Consider the following 17,430-nt stretch of genomic DNA (forward strand, 5'->3'; position numbering starts at 1 on the left):
TTGCCCCATTCCTGAAGATACTTCAGGTGCAAACTTTGTTTGCTTACACTTGGATAAAGGATTAAACTAAATATATAATTTATAGTCTAACCAAGTGAAGAAAAAAAAAACTTCCAACTACAGTGGTATCTCGCTAATCCGAACTAATAAAACCACGCTCGTTCAGATTAGCGAATTTTCCCCCCAAGAGGCAACAATAACTAGCGTTTGAGACAAAAATAATCAGATTCTAATAGTACATCAATTTAATTTTGTAAATAAATGAATTAACTGATAGAAAAAATGCTACTGTACTGTAATATAAAACTTAAAAAAATAATACAGTATGCAAGTTTATTTTAGTAAAATATTTAGTTTGTATTGACCTGTATTGTTGAGGATTCTGATTTAATAAAATTGCATAGTTCAGTACATAACTTAATTTGCGTAAAGAATATCACTTTCTTGTACACAACACACAAAAAAAAGTTTCACAAAATAACACAAAGTTTTTTTTTTTTATTTCTTTTTAAAAAAGTCACCGATTTTCTTTTACTTCTTGGAAGCTAAACTTTTTTCGAATGCTTCTTCTCGGAGCTGCATTAGCAATAAAATTTTGTGGAATGGCGTATCATTCTGCTTAGCCCATTCTATACACATATTAAAACTGTCAACTGCTTTTTCATGTTTTGCTTTTTTTTTTAGAGTTCTTTATCGTCATCACCGTCTGCTAATTCATTCTGTAGCGTCATATTTATAATTTAAGCATCTGATTTGATTTCGAATTCACTTTCAGTTCTACCTGTAATCCATTCCGTACAATCTGTTTGTGAAATTTCAACATCTGGATTTATATTTTTAACCAAATTATGCCCGTTTTGAATATCCACTTTTTGTGTATCACTCTCGTAAATTCTAGAAGGCCACAGTTTTTTCCATGACACTCGACAGTGGTGATTCATGCCGACAATATAGTACGTACTGTATAGTATAAAAAAGCAAACGTGAATACACGATAAATCAAAATAGGCCTACAGTGTAACCATACAATTGACGGTATGAAAAAAAATATATACTTTACTGTAATAATAATAAAATAAATAATAATAGTTAAAATAATAATTATTAAATAAAAATAATAGCACACAAAATAATAATACGTAATAAATAAAACTTATTTTTCTTTCAAACCGCAGTTCGGATTAGCGAGATACTACTGTAATTATATGTTATACCCTCTAAGTGCTAATGTTACAGTGCCAGATATGGCATTGACTGATTGGAGAATACAGGTTGGAGAAATGGAGGTGCTTAAAATATTGCAGAACCTCATTTCAAACACAGCCATAGGATGAAATGGCATATCAGCACATGTATTATAAAAATATACAAATGAATTATCAGCTTCTCTGACCAAGTTCTTTAATTTAAGCCTCAGCAGTGGGAAGGTGCCATTGAAGTGGAAAGAAGGCAAAATAGTCCCATTTAATCAAGGAGGTTCTTAGACAGAAGTAGCAAATTATAGGCCAATTAGCATCTCAGGAGTGGTAGTTAAGATATTGGAGAATTTGGCGAAAGACAGAATTCAGGACTGAGTGGATAAGAATATGATACTCTATAAGGGGACAACATGGTTTTGGGAAGGGTAGGTCTTGTCTAGTAATTTAGGAGGTAAGCAGCTATTACCTCTTTATCTGTACTTATCCTAGTTCTTTTCATTATAGCAGCAATTTTCTGGATAACCTTTACAACTTTTGCAGTATGTCCCCTGAACTTCAGTTCCTTATTGTTATGACCCTTATTGGTGATGTGGGGTGGGGGAAAGAAGCACACATCCCACATTAGTGAGCAAAGTGGTAGGAACATGAAGTTGACATCCTGATTAATTTGTTAGGAGGTGTACTCCTGTTCTGAAATATTTGGCATTGAGGTGTACCTTTAGATTCAGGAAAAGACTCAAAGCTATTTAACAATTTAATGAGTACATAGCAACTGTATAAGACAATCACCTTTTTAAATATTTATGAACTATTTGCATATGAATTTCTCGTGACAAAACAAAAATTGATTTAATACTTAATTCCTTTAATAGCAGTTTGCCTTTTTAGACACTTATAGTCTAAATAATTTTTTGCCTATCTAATAACACAGGCCTGCGATGGAAAAGTTGTCTGAGAAGTAATAATTGATTCTTATAGATTTTTAGTTGCTAAGTTCAGAAAAAATAGTAATAAAATTCCATCACCCACCAATTTTACCCAATTTCTAATTTTATCATTTTTATTAGTAGTATTTGGATTTAAATTCAGCACATTGGTATTTATTTTCATTCTCCTTTATTTACAACTAATTAGTTGTATAAGTTTTTTGAAGTGCCTTTTTATGGTAAATAAAGAAATTTCCATGAAACTTCTCATTCTTAAGATAGCAGAGGGAGGAAAGAATGCAGATAAAAGTGCAGGTGGCTACTTTGAATCTGATTCGTCAAGATAACAGATGACTTTCCTGTTGTCGCAGACACATTTTCTTGTGTGATTCTTTAGTTGAACTTTAGTCGTTGACTACTGAGGTTATCATATTTCTGAAAGGTGGCATATATTCTAAGTTAGTGTGAAGATTTAATTTAATGTGTTTGCGGTTTTTTAATGTTTTTACGTAGTGTCGTGTAATAGCATTGATATCATTTATTAAAATTCGTTTAACTGTGTTTTTACTGATGTTTGTAATGGCTTCAAGCGGTTGCAAAAATTCACATAACAAAGAGGATATGCCAAATACTTGTGCTTTTTGTGCGAGTAGGACAGCCGAGATTGAGAGCAGCATTGGATCAAGAAGGAATATCCAGAAAGAGTCACATCTGTGCAAAATTTCCTGGATTATCTACAGCAAAATTGAAAGAAGGTATGTTTGAACTGAAATTTTATATTGGCTTTATTAGTTGACCAGATATTTGAAAAATATATAAGAATTGTCTACAAGTTTCACTAGCATTACTGTCTGGCTTCTTCAGGACATGTGTAATGGTACATGGAACTAACATTTACTAATAAAAAAGAACACAGTCAAATAAATTAAAATGGTGCGTAACATCATAAGCATGGGACGTGGCATATCAGTCATTGTTTATAGAGAGTGTTCTATACTTTTTGGCAAAATGAAATTCTGGTAAGCTGAGCAAACTTATTAGGCTTTTCGAATGTCTTTCAGAATCATTCCTTGATTTCTGTTTAGATTTTCTCCAGAACGGAGTACAACGGCTTCTTTGAAATTTCTACACCGAAAATCCTCTTCTATATTAGGGCATGGAGCTTTTATCCCAATCAATAGTGTGGTTAGAGATCGAGAAGTGATGGGCTAATCCTGAAGTATCTGTTCTGTTGTTGTTCACGTCTCCTACATGTTCTTTTATTCGAATTTCCAGGCTTCTCGATGTTTGCCCTATGTAATTTAATCCACAGGAACATGGAATGTTGTATACACCTGCGTATTTGAAGAAGGTATTAATGTCCTTTGGTGATCTTAAAATATGACATATTGTCTTAACAGGTTTGAGAGCAACTCTGACGTTGAAAGACTCAAAGAGTTTGGCAATTTTTGTTGACACTGAGCCTGCATAAGGGATGACGATGGACGATATATATTGCATGACAGAAGGTTGCTGTTGTGGAGGGTTTGTATGAAGAATCTTTTTGATTATATTTCTTGGGTAATCGTTGTTTACTAGGGTCTGAGATATGAGAGTGAGTTTATCAAGGAGATCTTTTTCTTCTGAGATAATGTTGGTCACTCTATTCTTAAGCATATGTATTATGCTGAGTTTCTGTGCAATATGGCGAGTCGATTTGAAGTGCAGGTAACATCCAGTGTGTGTTGATTTTCGATAGATTGTGAGCTGGATTTGTCCATCCTATTGTTTGATTAGTGTATCTAGAAAAGGCAGTTAGCTATTCTTTTCAAGCTCTAACGTGAACTGTATTTTTTGGTGGAAGGAATTTATTTTTGTCAGAAATTCAAATAAGGTTGTTTCTGTGCCTCTCCAAATTATGAAAACATCATCTACATATCTCCACCAAACCAAGCGGCTTTGGGTTTAATTTGGAAAGGATGTCAGCTTCCAGTTTTTCCATGAACAGATCAGTGCACAGGGAAGTGATAAGGGACTGCTGATGGCTAAACCATCAAGTTGTTCATATAATGTGTGAAAAAATTAGATTTGAGGCAATGACGAAAAAGCTGAGCTATGTCATGTGGATAGAAATTGTCTAGGATATTGATAACTTCTTCAACAGGTATGTTGAAGAAGTTATCAATTTACATTAGTAAATAGCGTAAATATTATAATATTTATATAAATTAGTTATAAGATTTATTGGTAAATAACGAAACAACATCTAAGCTTGCGAGGATGTCTGTTTTTAAGATGGAGATGCCTTTTAATTTTTCAGTGAAATGATTAGAATTCTTTATGAATGAATCTGATTTTTTTATATTTCCTTTCAATAGACGGGCTAGATGTTTAGCTAATAGATATGTAGGAGAATTTCTTTCATTGATGATCGGGCAGAGCGAACTCCAATTTTGTGCACTTTTGGGGCACCATATATAAGTGTGGCGTCAGTGGGTGTAGAGATTTCAGACTTCATTGTAAGTCTAAGGACCAACTTGTCATGTTCCGTAATAGGTTATTAGTCTCTTTTTGATTTTTTAAAGTTGGTTCGAAATCTAATATGCAATAGGTTGACATGTCTGAAAATAACTCGGTGAACTTGGTTATGTAGTCTTTGGTGTTCATGATGACCATCGAGTTGCCTTTGTCTGCCTTTAGGATGCTTATATTTTGTTCTTTTTTTAGGTTTGAGAGAGCTCGCTTTTCGAGAGGAGTTATATTGAGTTTTGGTGGTTTTGAAGTTGAAAGGATAATAGTGCTTTTTAATTGGATATCATTTGCTATTCTTTCTGGAAATGAAGAGAATGCTTTTTCTATGTTGCTGATAATATCAATCTTTGGAATGTGGTCTGGAGTGATAGCGAAGTTTGAAACCTTTCTTTAATATGTCGGCTTCTGATTTTGATAATGTATGGTCAGAAAGATTGAAAATAACTTTTTCATCAGGGCGACTTGGTCTTGAGTTGTATTTTCTCTCATAAAGTCTGTCAAATTTTTTAATTTGAGTTTTTTTTTCATTTGTTCTCACTTTTTTTTCCCCAATTTACCTGTTGAAGAAGTTATCAATATCCTAGACAATCTCTATCAACATGACAGCGCTCAGCTTTTTCATCATTGCCTCAAATCTAATTTTTTCAAAGTGAATGATGTTGGATTGTGATAGAGTGGAATTTTAGGAACTCCTATCTTATCACAATCTAACATGCATTTCCAAACAAAAAAAGGGAGATAAATACACTAAATTGCCTCTAAGTATAAAATAATTGCTATGTATATATATATCAAGCATGTTCTTTTATGAGAGGTTAAATAAGTATGTATTTTGTGCCATTAACGAATGAGGTTAAATTAATATTGAAAGTGTAAAACATTAGCAGAGCATTATAAAATAACATGTATAAAAGAATTATAGAATGTAAGCACAAATTCAACAGTTGGGGGGGGGAGTGGAGTCCAAAGGTCACGGAGCCGTGACGTGAGGGATTGGCTCGCCCCAAGCAAACAGCTTGACGTCAGCGCACGTGCGATAGCGTGGGAGAGGCTGGACGCAATGACGTAAGAGCACGTGAGAGTTGGCTGGACATCGAAAAGTGCGAGATACGCTGAGAAGAAAAGAGGGAAATATAAGGGTCATACAACCCTGAAAGGCTTTTTGTTCCTGGATCTCCTGGTGTTCGTCTCTCGCGGTGGTGAAGGGTGGCAGTGCCTCCATACCGGAGGATCCCGATTAAGGCAGTTGCAGGACTTGGCGGCCGTATTCTCCGTGGAAGAAGCAAGCCCGGCAGTCCACAGATGGCCAGTTTCCTGTAGACCAATGATGCAATATAGAACCTTCTTTAATATATTTAAAGAAGCTACGAATATGTTTAGAGTAAAGAATTGATAAATTATAAAGAGATTGTGAAAGATATGAATGTTATCTTGTGTAGTCTGACAGAACTACTGAGTTTTGGTAAGACTATAATAATAATACATGACTAATGCATTTGAGAATGTTAATATAATTATTACTTTAGAAAGCTACTGCATAATCTGTCATAAGTATATTAGTAGTATTTGAATATTTTAAACTCTGTCTGGAACTCCCTTAAGATGGGATTTAAACTAATGATATTGAGTGTACCAACTTTTGATATATAATAAACCATGCTTTTGATTCTAACAAAGACTTTCTGTGATTTCTGGAATCTGATGCACCTCTTATAAAATATTACGAACCTATGCGGGACATTAGAAAAAGGTAAAGTTTGGCCACGTCTGCAGAGTTGCTAGGCATCATTTAAGTACTGTCCTGAGATTGCCTCTTGATTGTTAATATTACTAATCTAATAGCGCTAAGTGGCGCAGCGAAAGAAATTTCTTGTCGTTTTACGAGAGATAAATCTCAGACACTCTGATATTCTGGTGTTGCCTCGATCACGAGGAAATTCCATTGTCCCTCAAAGGTACCACGTGATACCCGATTGAGAGTATAACGGAGATATAACGCAAAGACAAAGAATAGTTGTGATAGAAGAAAGCAACACAACATAAATGGCGCAGTCAGCCGACAGGATGTGGTTTATGTAACTGAAATAAGTACTTTATATAAAACACAGTAAGCAGGTTTCGGATTCCAAACAGAAATTCTTAAGAAGGGCAAAGGTTGATTTAATATTTGTGTAAACTTAGAGACAAATATGTCTAACCCTTCGAGTAGCTCAATAATGGAGGACAACGAGTTTTTTAGATGCATTAACCCCCAACAAGTGTTCCCCCAGTTCTCAGGCGAAGATTATGATGATGTCATTTCGTTTTTTACATACATAGAAGAACCAAGAAAAGATGGACTGACTTTCAGTTACTGGTCTTGCTCTGAAGTAAACTGATAGGGAAGGCAAAAACCTTCCTATACTCCTCTCCCATTCTAAAAGAGACCCTGGAGTATTCAAAGTTTAAAACAGTCCTAATTTCCCAATTCTCTAAACTAGGAAATTTGGGGCCTAATTTATGGAAACTCCAGAGGTGCACTCAGAAGGACAGGGAGAGTGATTACTAATGGTGTCCACAATGAAGAGAAACCTCATTTGGACTGGGCCGTTTTCCAGCAATTCAGGCAAGGAGTAAGACAGGAATTTAAAGAAACTACCTTCAACAAAAAGGTGACTAACTTGGATGAATGCTACAGAGCAGTTAAGGAAAGGGAGCAGATACTTGCTGACATACATCCCACTTCTGCTGCCGATCTTGTAAACTTGGTTGAGCAAGGATGCTGCCCAATAATGAACCAAGAAAAGAAAAGGAAACGAGGGCAATAATAGTGAGACAGTGAATAAGTTGACTGAAATCCTGCCTGAGACTTGTAAGATCAGGGCTATAGTAAAACAGGAAGTGGAACTTCTCCAGAAACCTGTCATGGAGCAATTGAACGAAGTAATGAAAAAATTAGAGACATTATCAGTGAAGGGCCCAGAACCAAATAATTCTGAGGCGGACGAAACTAAAAGTTTAATTAAAGAAGAGGTCGAGAGGCTACAAAGGCCCCTTCTTGACCTAATGGACGAAGTCATGGAAAAAATTACAGCTATTACCTCCCAAGAAAAGTTAGTACTACCATCAGGTCACAGGGTCACTGATCAAGGAAATGGAAGAGAGAGAGCCTCCCAGGTGTTATAGGTACGACAGAATTGGGCACATAGCTCGCAATTGTTTCAAAGGCAGAGGACGCTTTAATAGAGGTCATGAAGAAGAACTTAGATCTCATACATATACTAATAGAACTTGGAAGAAGGGACAAGGGATAAGAGGGCAGTCATATGAAATGATGGTGAAGACCAGTGTGCTTGGAGAACATTGCAATGCCCTACTTGACACTGGAGCGCAAACCTCCATCATTTCTGAAGACTATTTTAAAAGGTTATAACCCTATATTAAGGACAAGATCACTTACCTCAAACAATCCGTGAGAATATTTGGGTGCACAGCCTCAGCATCTCGTGCATCTAAATCAGTAAATCTTGAAGTGTATCTGCCTGAGTTCAGAATGTGTGTTTGGCATGAGTTTCTGGTCTTGTCAGGATCTTCTTTCCCACACATAAAGCTGATTCTGGGCAATGATTTTTTAATGAGATACAACTTCAAGTGTGATTATGCGAGGAAAGAAGTATATCTCCTTGGAAGAAGGCAAAGCATAAACAAAGGAACTGAATCAAAATTGCATAATAACGGATGGAACTCACCAAGAATAGGATCTTTTAAGGGGAGCCTTAAAACCCAGGTTGATAAATCTACAGGTGAGTTAATAGATGACTACTTAAGCATGAAGGAGCACACTTTGTCAGCAGAGACAAGCCCTCATGTGAATCAAGTATCCTTGGTAGCACGAACTTCACAGGGAAATTCAGTTGGCACTGGGAGCTTAGAAATAGACACATTTAGGCCTAATGTTCCAAGAGTAAGTCACGGTAGAGTTAGGAAAAAGAAAAGGAGGAAAATGAGAGAGCCTAGTCCCCATCCTGATAAAGAACTTGTCAGGACTAGATGCCTCCAGTTCACTAGACAATTTTTTGACGAACAGAACACCTCTAAAAGGTTGAAAGGGGATGGACCAAAAATCGAAGTGAGTGAGAGAGAGAAATCCCAGGAGATAGATCATATTAGTAGACTAAGTAAGAATGCAAACTATCACAGGGGCACACGTTTTTTCAAGAATTAACGAAACCCACAACATGAAGGTATGAGATGCCATTCAAAGAGAGCCCCCCCCCCCCCCTTTTAGAACAGTGAGGAGGAACACTTGAGAGGGAGAAAAATTTTAGAAAATTTTTAATTGGAAGGGGAGGCCTATGTTGGATTGTGATAGAGTGGAATTTTAGGAACTCCTATCTTATCACAATCTAACATGCGTTTCCAAACAAAAAAAGGAGATAAATACATTAAATTGCCTCTAAGTATAAAATAATTGCTATGTATATATATATATATCAAGCATGTTCATTTATGAGAAGTTAAATAAGTATGTATTTTGTGCCATTAACGAATGAGGTTAAATTAATATTGAAAGTGTAAATTAGCAGAGCATTATAAAATAACATGTATAAAAGAATTATAGAATGTAAGCACAAATTCAACAGTTGGGGGGAGTGAAGTCGAAAGGTCACGGAGCCGTGACGTGAGGGAGCGGCTCGCCCCAAGCAAACAGCGTGAAGTCAGCGCACATGCGATAGTGAGGGAGAGGCTGGACGCCGTGACGTAAGAGCACGTGAGAGTTGGCTGGACATCGAAAAGTGCGACACGCCGAGAAGAAAAGAGGGAAATATACTGGTCATACAACCCTGAGAGGCTTTTTGTTCCTGTATCTCCTGGTGTTCGTCTCTCGCGGTGGTGAAGGGTGGCAGTGCCTCCATACCGGAGGATCCCAATTAAGGCAGTTGCAGGACTCGGTGGCCGTATTCTCCGCGGAAGAAGCAAGCCCGGCAGTCCACAGAGGGCCAGTTTCCTGTAGACCAATGATGCAATATAGAACCTTCTTTAATATATTTAAAGAAGCTACGAATATGTTTAGAGCAAAGAATTGATAAATTATAAAGAGATTGTGAAAGATATCAATATTATCTTGTGTAGTCTGACAGAACTACTGAGTTTTGGTAAGACTATAATAATAATACATGACTAATGCATTTGAGAGTGTTAATATAATTCTTACTTTAAAAAGCTACTGCATAATCTGTCATAAGTATATTAGTAGTATTTGAATATTTTAAACTCTGTCTGGAACTCCCTTAAGATGGGATTTAAACTAATGATATTGAGTGTACCAACTTTTGATATATAATAAACCATGCTTTGGATTCTAACAAAGACTTTCTGTGATTTCTGGAATCCGATGCACCTCTTATAAAATATTACGAACCTATGCGGGACATTAGAAAAAGGTAAAGTTTGGCTACGTCTGCAGAGTTGCTAGACATCATTTAAGTACTGTCCTGAGATTGCCTCTTGATTGTTAATATTACTAATCTAATAGCGCTAAGTGGCGCAGCGAAAGAAATAAATTTTCTTGGCGTTTTACGAGAGGTAAATCTCAGACACTCTGATATTCTGGTGTTGCCTCGATCACGAGGAAATTCCATTGTCCCTCAAAGGTACCACATGATACCCGATTGAGAGTATAACGGAGATATAACACAAAGACAAAGAATAGTTGTGATAGAAGAAAGCGACACAACAATGACACATTATATGAACAACTTGATGGCTTAATCATGGACAGTCCTTTATCACCTCCCTGTGCTGATCTGTTCATGGAAAAACTGGAAGCTGACATCCTTTCCAAATTAAACCCAAAGCCGTTGGTTTGGTGGTGATATGTAGATGATGTTTTCATAATTTGGAGAGGCACAGAAACAACCTTATTTGAATTTCTGACAAAAATAAATTCCTTCCACCAAAAAATACAGTTCACGTTAGAGCTTGAAAAGAATAGCCAATTGCCTTTTCTTTTTCTAGATACACTAATCAAGAAACAATAGGATGGACAAATCCAGCTCACAATCTATCGAAAACCAACACACACTGGATGTTACCTGCACTTCAAATCGACTCGCCATATTGCACAGAAACTCAGCATAATACATATGCTTAAGAATAGAGTGACCAACATTATCTCAGAAGAAAAAGATCTCCTTGATAAACTCACTCTCATATCTCAGACCCTAGTAAACAACGATTACCCAAGAAATATAATCAAAAAGATTCTTCATACAAACCCTCCACAACAGCAACCTTCTGTCATGCAATATATATCGTCCATCGTCATCCCTTATGCAGGCTCAGTGTCAACAAAAATTGCCAAACTCTTTGAGTCTTTCAACGTCAGAGTTGCTCTCAAACTTGTCAAGACAATATTTCATATTTTAAGATCACCAAAGGACATTAATGCCTTCTTCAAATACGCAGGTGTATACAATATTCCATGTTCCTGTGGATTAAATTATATAGGGCAAACATCGAGAAGCCTGGAAATTCGAATAAAAGAACATGTAGGAGACGTGAACAACAACAGAACAGATACTTCAGGATTAGCCCATCACTTCTCGATCTTTAACCACACCATCGATTGGGATAAAAGCTCCATGTCCTATATAGAAGAGGATTTTCAATGTAGAAACTCCAAAGAAGCTGCCGTTGTACTCTTCTCTGCAGAAAATCGAAACAGAAATCAAGGAATGATTCTGAAAGACATTGGAAAAGCCTAATAAGTTTGCTCAGCTTACCAGAATTTCATTACGCCAAAAACTATATAACGTGCTCCATAAACAATGACTGATACACCACGTCCCATGCTTATGATGTTACTCGCTGTTTAAATTTATTTGACTGTGTTACTCCATTCTTCTTTTTTACTAGTAAACGTTAGTTCCATGTAGCATTACACATGTCCTGAAGAAACCAGGCAGTAATGCTGGTGAAACTTGTAGACAATTCTTATATATTTTTCAAATATCTAGTCAACTAATAAAGCCAATATAAAATTTTAGTTCAATTTTGAAGAAGTGACCAAATACAATATACAAAAGAAGGTATTTTTATCGGTCCGGACATCAGAAACTTATGAAAGATAAACTGTTTGAAGAAAAAAACGGCATCTGTTGAAAAAAAAAGTGTGAAAAGCTTTGAAAGAGGCAGTGACCAAATTTTTAGGAAACCACAAGGACCCCAACTATAAAATGATTCTGGAAAACATGCTACAGAAATTCAGGGATTTGGGATGCTCCGTGAGCTTAAAAGTGCACTTTCTCAATTCTCATGTAGACTACTTTCCTGAGTATCTGGGAACTGTCAGCAGAGAGCTATTTCATCAAGACATCAAGGAGATGGAAAGGAGGTATCAGGGCAGGTGGAATGTCAACATGAAGGCAGGACCTGAAAAGAATTTCACAGAAAATGCTCAAAAAGAAGATTTGAAGGAAAAAGAAAAAGACATCATAACAAAATATAAAGTATGTACTAAAGATTAATCTTTAATTACTTTAATTAAAATTTTTTTTACAATACTTTCATTCCAAAAATGTTCACAGAAAATTTTAAATACTGTTATTTTACTTAATATAATGTGTTTTAAAGCTATTTTACTATAATATTGAGATCCATTTTGTGAAAAATCCTTACGTGATGGAGAAAAATGGAAGAGATATTTGAAATCAGCAGTCAAAAATAAATCGGAAACATTTAATAGTTTCCAGACAACTTTTCATGACTCGAATTTTGCAGGGCTGTGTAATTACTGATAGAGACACATAAAGTTCAGCTGCACAGCTTTTACTACGTTTTTAGTAAAACAGATGCAAAAACAACACACACACTGCATCACTGTTTAATAGACGTTCTCTTGTGTTACCACACTTCCAAATGTATAGAAACACATTGGCTGAAAACTCCAATTTTTCATTCTAAAACAGACAAGTTAGACTATGTTGCTGCAGGTTAGTTCTTCCAAGCAGTCCATTATAATGGACTGCTTGGAAGAACAAAGTTTACCCTCTTGTGTCCCCCCCCACTGCCAGCCTGTACTGCTCTTACATCTGCCTGGATTAGCTCTTCTTCTGTCCTTTTTTTTGCTCTCATTATTTGCTTCACTTTGCTTTTTATGCTGGCTCTTATAAGAGGCCTCTCTGTGCAAAATTTATTTACACCACAGGTTTTGACTTCTTGTGAAAACTTAGTCATAAGGGTTTTCTAACCCTGTTGACTGGGTTTTAATACCTGTCTACCAAGATCCACAGATCCCTTGCCTCCTGGAGCAGAGTTTCTCTAATGTGATAAACCTCATTTCATCTTCTCTAGTCAAAGTGCATAACTTTGCACTCAGCAACATTGAAGTGACATTCCATATTCTTCAGCTCAAGTACCAACATATTTAAATCATCTTGTAACAACATCACATCACTCTTCTCAATAAAATCCTGATATTTATCCTCACATCCTTCTGATGGAGTGAGTAATTCATGATAAAGTGGGGAAGAACTTTGTCTTGTCATTGGTGTAGGAAAATTGGAAGTAAGTTGGCTTTGTCTTTGGATGATGCTACTCTATAGTACCATCAGAATTTGAGGTGATGGAAACATGAATTGGGAAAAGTTGCACCTAATGGCCTTGGCAAGGACCAGAAGGTTCAACAACCTTATGGACTGAAGGTGAGTTTGCATCATATGACCCTTTCAAAATCTGATTTGGATTTGTCAATTTTTTTTTTCCCCACACAGCTATTTCAAGCTGCAACATAAGCAGAGTGTAAAGCTGGAATTTTGGTCTTAGCTACTTTTGGTATTTTACTGCATTAGCACACTTATTTGAGAACTAAGGCTTGAATAGCAGTCGAGAATTTTGGGTGGAATTAGGGATGAAGGCCTTTATTCCTGTTAGGATGATCTTTGTTATTCAGTCTGAGCAGGTGTTTGGATTTAGAAAACAGAAGTGAGCTGATGGCAAACTTCAGTTTTCTCAGAAGCAGTGTTCAGACCATGGAAATGAGGAGTAAAATTCATGGAGGGCATCCCATTTGCTACTCTTATACTGTCAAATGATACAAGACTGAGAATTGTTGGGTAAAGGTTGTTTCATAGCATTAGGAGACTTGTATGAGTTACCAAGAGGAGAACTGACATCCACAGTATATTTAGAAGGGGAACTTGTTAAGAAGAGGTCAGGTATGTTGGCAGGTTGGTTGGAGTTGTTTGATTTTCTGGTGTGCAGTTGAGCATCTGTTTTTTCTAATGGCAAATACCAAGGCATTTGTCTTGCCTTGCAAACGGTCTTCACGGTGGAAGAGCCCATCATCTCCACGACCGAAAAATGCGAGGCAGGTCCACAGCTCGACCAAGTGCATGCTCATCATCTTTTTTGACATTCACGGCATTGTGCATCGAGAATTTGTCCTCAGGGGCCAGACCGTCAATAGCGAGTTCTACTGCCAGGTTTTAAGGCGTCTGAGGGAGGACATTCGGCAAAAGTGACCAGATCTGTGGTGTGCGAAAAACTGGATGCTCCACGACAACAATGCATCCTGTCATTGAGCTCCTCTCCTCGCATGTGAGTTTCTTGCCAGAAATAACATGATCTCACTTCTGCACCTACACTACTTGCCAGATGTGCCTCCTGCAGACTTCGCCCTCTTCCCGAAAATGAAGATCCAGCTCGAAGGTCACCATTGCAGAGATCCAGCGCGAATCGCAGAATGTGCTTGACATGCTTCGAAAAGAAGACTTCCAGGACAGATTCCAGAAGTGGCAAGAACGTTGGGAGCGCTGTAAGGGACTATTTTGAAGGTGATAGTATGTAAACATAGATAAATAAAGTAATTTCTCGTAAACAGAGCTAGTCTCGAAACTTTTTGATACCATCTCGTATATACACATACATCTCTTCTGACAATACTTCACAACTTTCTCTTGCTAAGAATATGGCAAGTACATCAAGTATATAATGCTGTCTTTGAGTCAGAAAAGTGAACTTCTATTGAGAAAATTGAAGTATTGTCCTAAGTTAGTAATCTTTACATCGCATCTGATAAAAGCTTTATATCTTCATGCATGATATTCCTGATTCTTCATCAGAAATTTATAGTGAACTTCTGAAGTTACCACTAGTAACTGCATTATAAATGATTGACTGTTATATTCATATTATATATATTATATAGTATCCTTAATTGTGTTGGTTGCCTTAGGACAGGCTAATTTCAGAAAATTGTATTTTCAGCAGATTCCCCATGGGATCCTTTATGAGCAAAGCGTTAGAAGATAATACAAAAAAAAGTGAAGATTTTATGATGCAGTTACAAAAAGTTCAGGTAGGATTTTAATATATCATTGTTTTCTATATTTATGCACACATATTTCTGACTAAATTTTACTACAGGTGTTGCGATGATTTAAACTTAATTCATATTATATGCATTCTTATGTAAAGAAATCACAGGATCACCTTCCATGAAAAGCAAAATATAACACTTCAGCATTATAATTTCTCATATCACATACCTTTGGCCTTTGTTGCAATAATCCATAAATAAACTGATCTCTTAAGTTGATATATGATAAGCACTAATAGAAAAAAAATTCTTCTCTAAATTAATTTGTGTCATCAAATAATAATCATATCCAGATATTTGTCTGTCATGTCATCTAATTTTCCATTTTTACATTGGGACTAATGTTTATTAACCTGGCTTACCAAAAATCTTCTCATGACAAAAAGTCATGAGAAGATTGTTTTAGAGTAAATATCTTCTTTAGAGTAAAGGTCCCTTTTGATCCCTTTTATAGTAAAAATACTATAAAAGGGATCAAAGATCCCTTTTATAGTACTTTTTACGATATATCATTTTTATATGATAAAAATGATATAAAAAAAATTGAAGATAAGGATATTCTGAATGTCTGGAGTATTTTGTGTGTGTGTGTGTGTGTGTGTGTGTGTGTGTGTGTGTGTGTGTGTGTGTGTGTGTGTGTGTGTGTGTGTGTGTGTGAAATTTCTGCTAGTGTAGACTATGCTTTGTACCTGTAATGTATCAATACTGGACAGACATCTAGTTAAATAATCTGCAAGCATGCTCTAGAGACCAAATGTGGTACCTTTATAAGTCACTTCAGGCATCTGATAAGCAGGAACTTTCACAAATATCCATCCATGCTGGCATTCAGAGGCATGTGTACCTGCCCTCCAACTTAATTTTCTGCAACCCCAAATATTTGGGAATGTTCAAACTATTCCTTTTCTTCAATTCAGAATTAAGTTGAACAAGTTAATAGGGAACTCATTTTTGTTGTGTTAGTATTGATCCAACTCAAATAATTCATCTCCCTACTTCAATACTAGAAAATTATTATTATTATTGTTAATAATTATTATATTAATATTATGGGGGTGCTTAAGGGTCAAAGCTGTATAACTGAGAGGAGACCTCCACATAGCCATTAAAGGAATGCAGAGAACCAACCATGGCGTCTGACCTAATGTCCAATCCTCGCCTTCTCGTAGTGCACACTGTTGGGTATCTACCTGGACACTGAACGAATGAGGATGGGCTGGCAATTTGGGATTTATCTGACCAAATTGTATCCTTATTGGCTTAAACCAAGATACAAAATGATGGTACAACATGACAAAATTTCATGCCGGCTGGGACGTCGCCCAGTTAAACAAGGCCCCCCCCCCCCCCCGTTGTTTTCATCAGGAAACCAGGGCGATCAGCGAGCTACTAGAACAAATCTGAAAACACACCCCAACTCAACATCATCAGAGTTAAAGATCGGTACAATCAACATAAGAAGCCTGAATGGCAAAGAAATGGAGCTAGCTGAGGAATTAGATAAGTACCAGATCAACATAGTAGAGGTGACTGAAACAAAAAAGACAAACTGATGAGATCTTTTTGAGCAATAAATACAAAATGTTATATTCAGGCAATGACAATCAAGAAAAAAAGGAGTAGCCATTGAATTCAACACTAAATATGAGGCTAATCTTCTTGAATGGCAGCCAGTCTCAAGTAGAGTGATGTGAGCAAATATCAGAATGCGGAACTGGACAATCAGACTTATTTGTGCCTATGGTCCCACAGAAGGTTCTGCTAAGGTAGAAGTGGGGGAATTTTTTGAGTCTGTAGAGAAAGCAACTGACACAATGAAAAAGGAAAAGTTCGTCCTTGTTGGGGATCTAAATAGCAGAGTAGGAAATGATTGTCAGACATACAAAAATATTTTGGGAAAATTTGGAGAAAAGAGCAAATCTAATAAAAAATGGCAAATACCTGTTAGATTTCTGCTCAGGACATGGATTGGTTATTACTAACACCATGTTCCAACATAAAAATTCAAATGGAGAGAAGAGGCAAGGAATAAGAAAAGTCTCATTGACTATTTTATTGTTGATAGTGATGTTTTATTCTTGTTGCAGGACACCAGAGTGTACAGAGGATTTGAAATTGGAAGTGATCACTATTTAGTCTTGAGCAGGATAAAATTGAATTTCATATTGAAAAGAATAACATGTAAGAAAGTTTTAAAGCAAATAAAAGTTGAGCAGCTCTCAGATGTGAACTGTAGACTAAAATACACAAAGATTATTGAAGAAAGAATGAAAGAGTTTGAGAACAGGAACCAAACCTTGGAGAATCAGTGGCAAGACTTGAAGAAAACCCTGATTGATTCAGCCAGAGAGCCATGTGGTGAGGTTGTCTGCAAGGATAGAAAATCAGAACTCCATGGTGGACAAAGGAAGTTAAAGAGACGGCGAAGGAAAAA

General features: G+C 36.4%; 1 protein-coding gene across 5 annotated transcripts in view; it reads left to right on the forward strand.

Moving 5' to 3' along the window:
* LOC150108645 (plasminogen receptor (KT)) overlaps nucleotides 1–17,430 on the forward strand; it is a 155,502-nt gene that overhangs the window by 13,864 nt on the left and 124,208 nt on the right. For 3 of the 5 annotated variants that reach the window (XR_016550670.1, XM_090416104.1, XM_090416107.1), the window contains exon 2: nucleotides 14,888–14,975. Coding sequence is in view for 4 of the 5 variants with exons in the window: in XM_090416104.1 (XP_090272230.1) it covers nucleotides 14,895–14,975 (81 nt within the window). In the remaining variant the exon portion in view is untranslated. Of the gene's footprint in view, nucleotides 1–14,884; nucleotides 14,976–17,430 lie in introns of all 5 variants that reach the window. The other 2 variants (XM_090416105.1, XM_090416106.1) reach the window with 1 other exon arrangement.

Source organism: Typopeltis vanoorti, chromosome 3 (assembly GCF_054136105.1).
Source record: "Typopeltis vanoorti isolate ZY-2024b chromosome 3, IOZ_Tvanoo_1.0, whole genome shotgun sequence".
NCBI classification, from domain to species: Eukaryota; Metazoa; Arthropoda; class Arachnida; order Uropygi; family Thelyphonidae; genus Typopeltis; species Typopeltis vanoorti.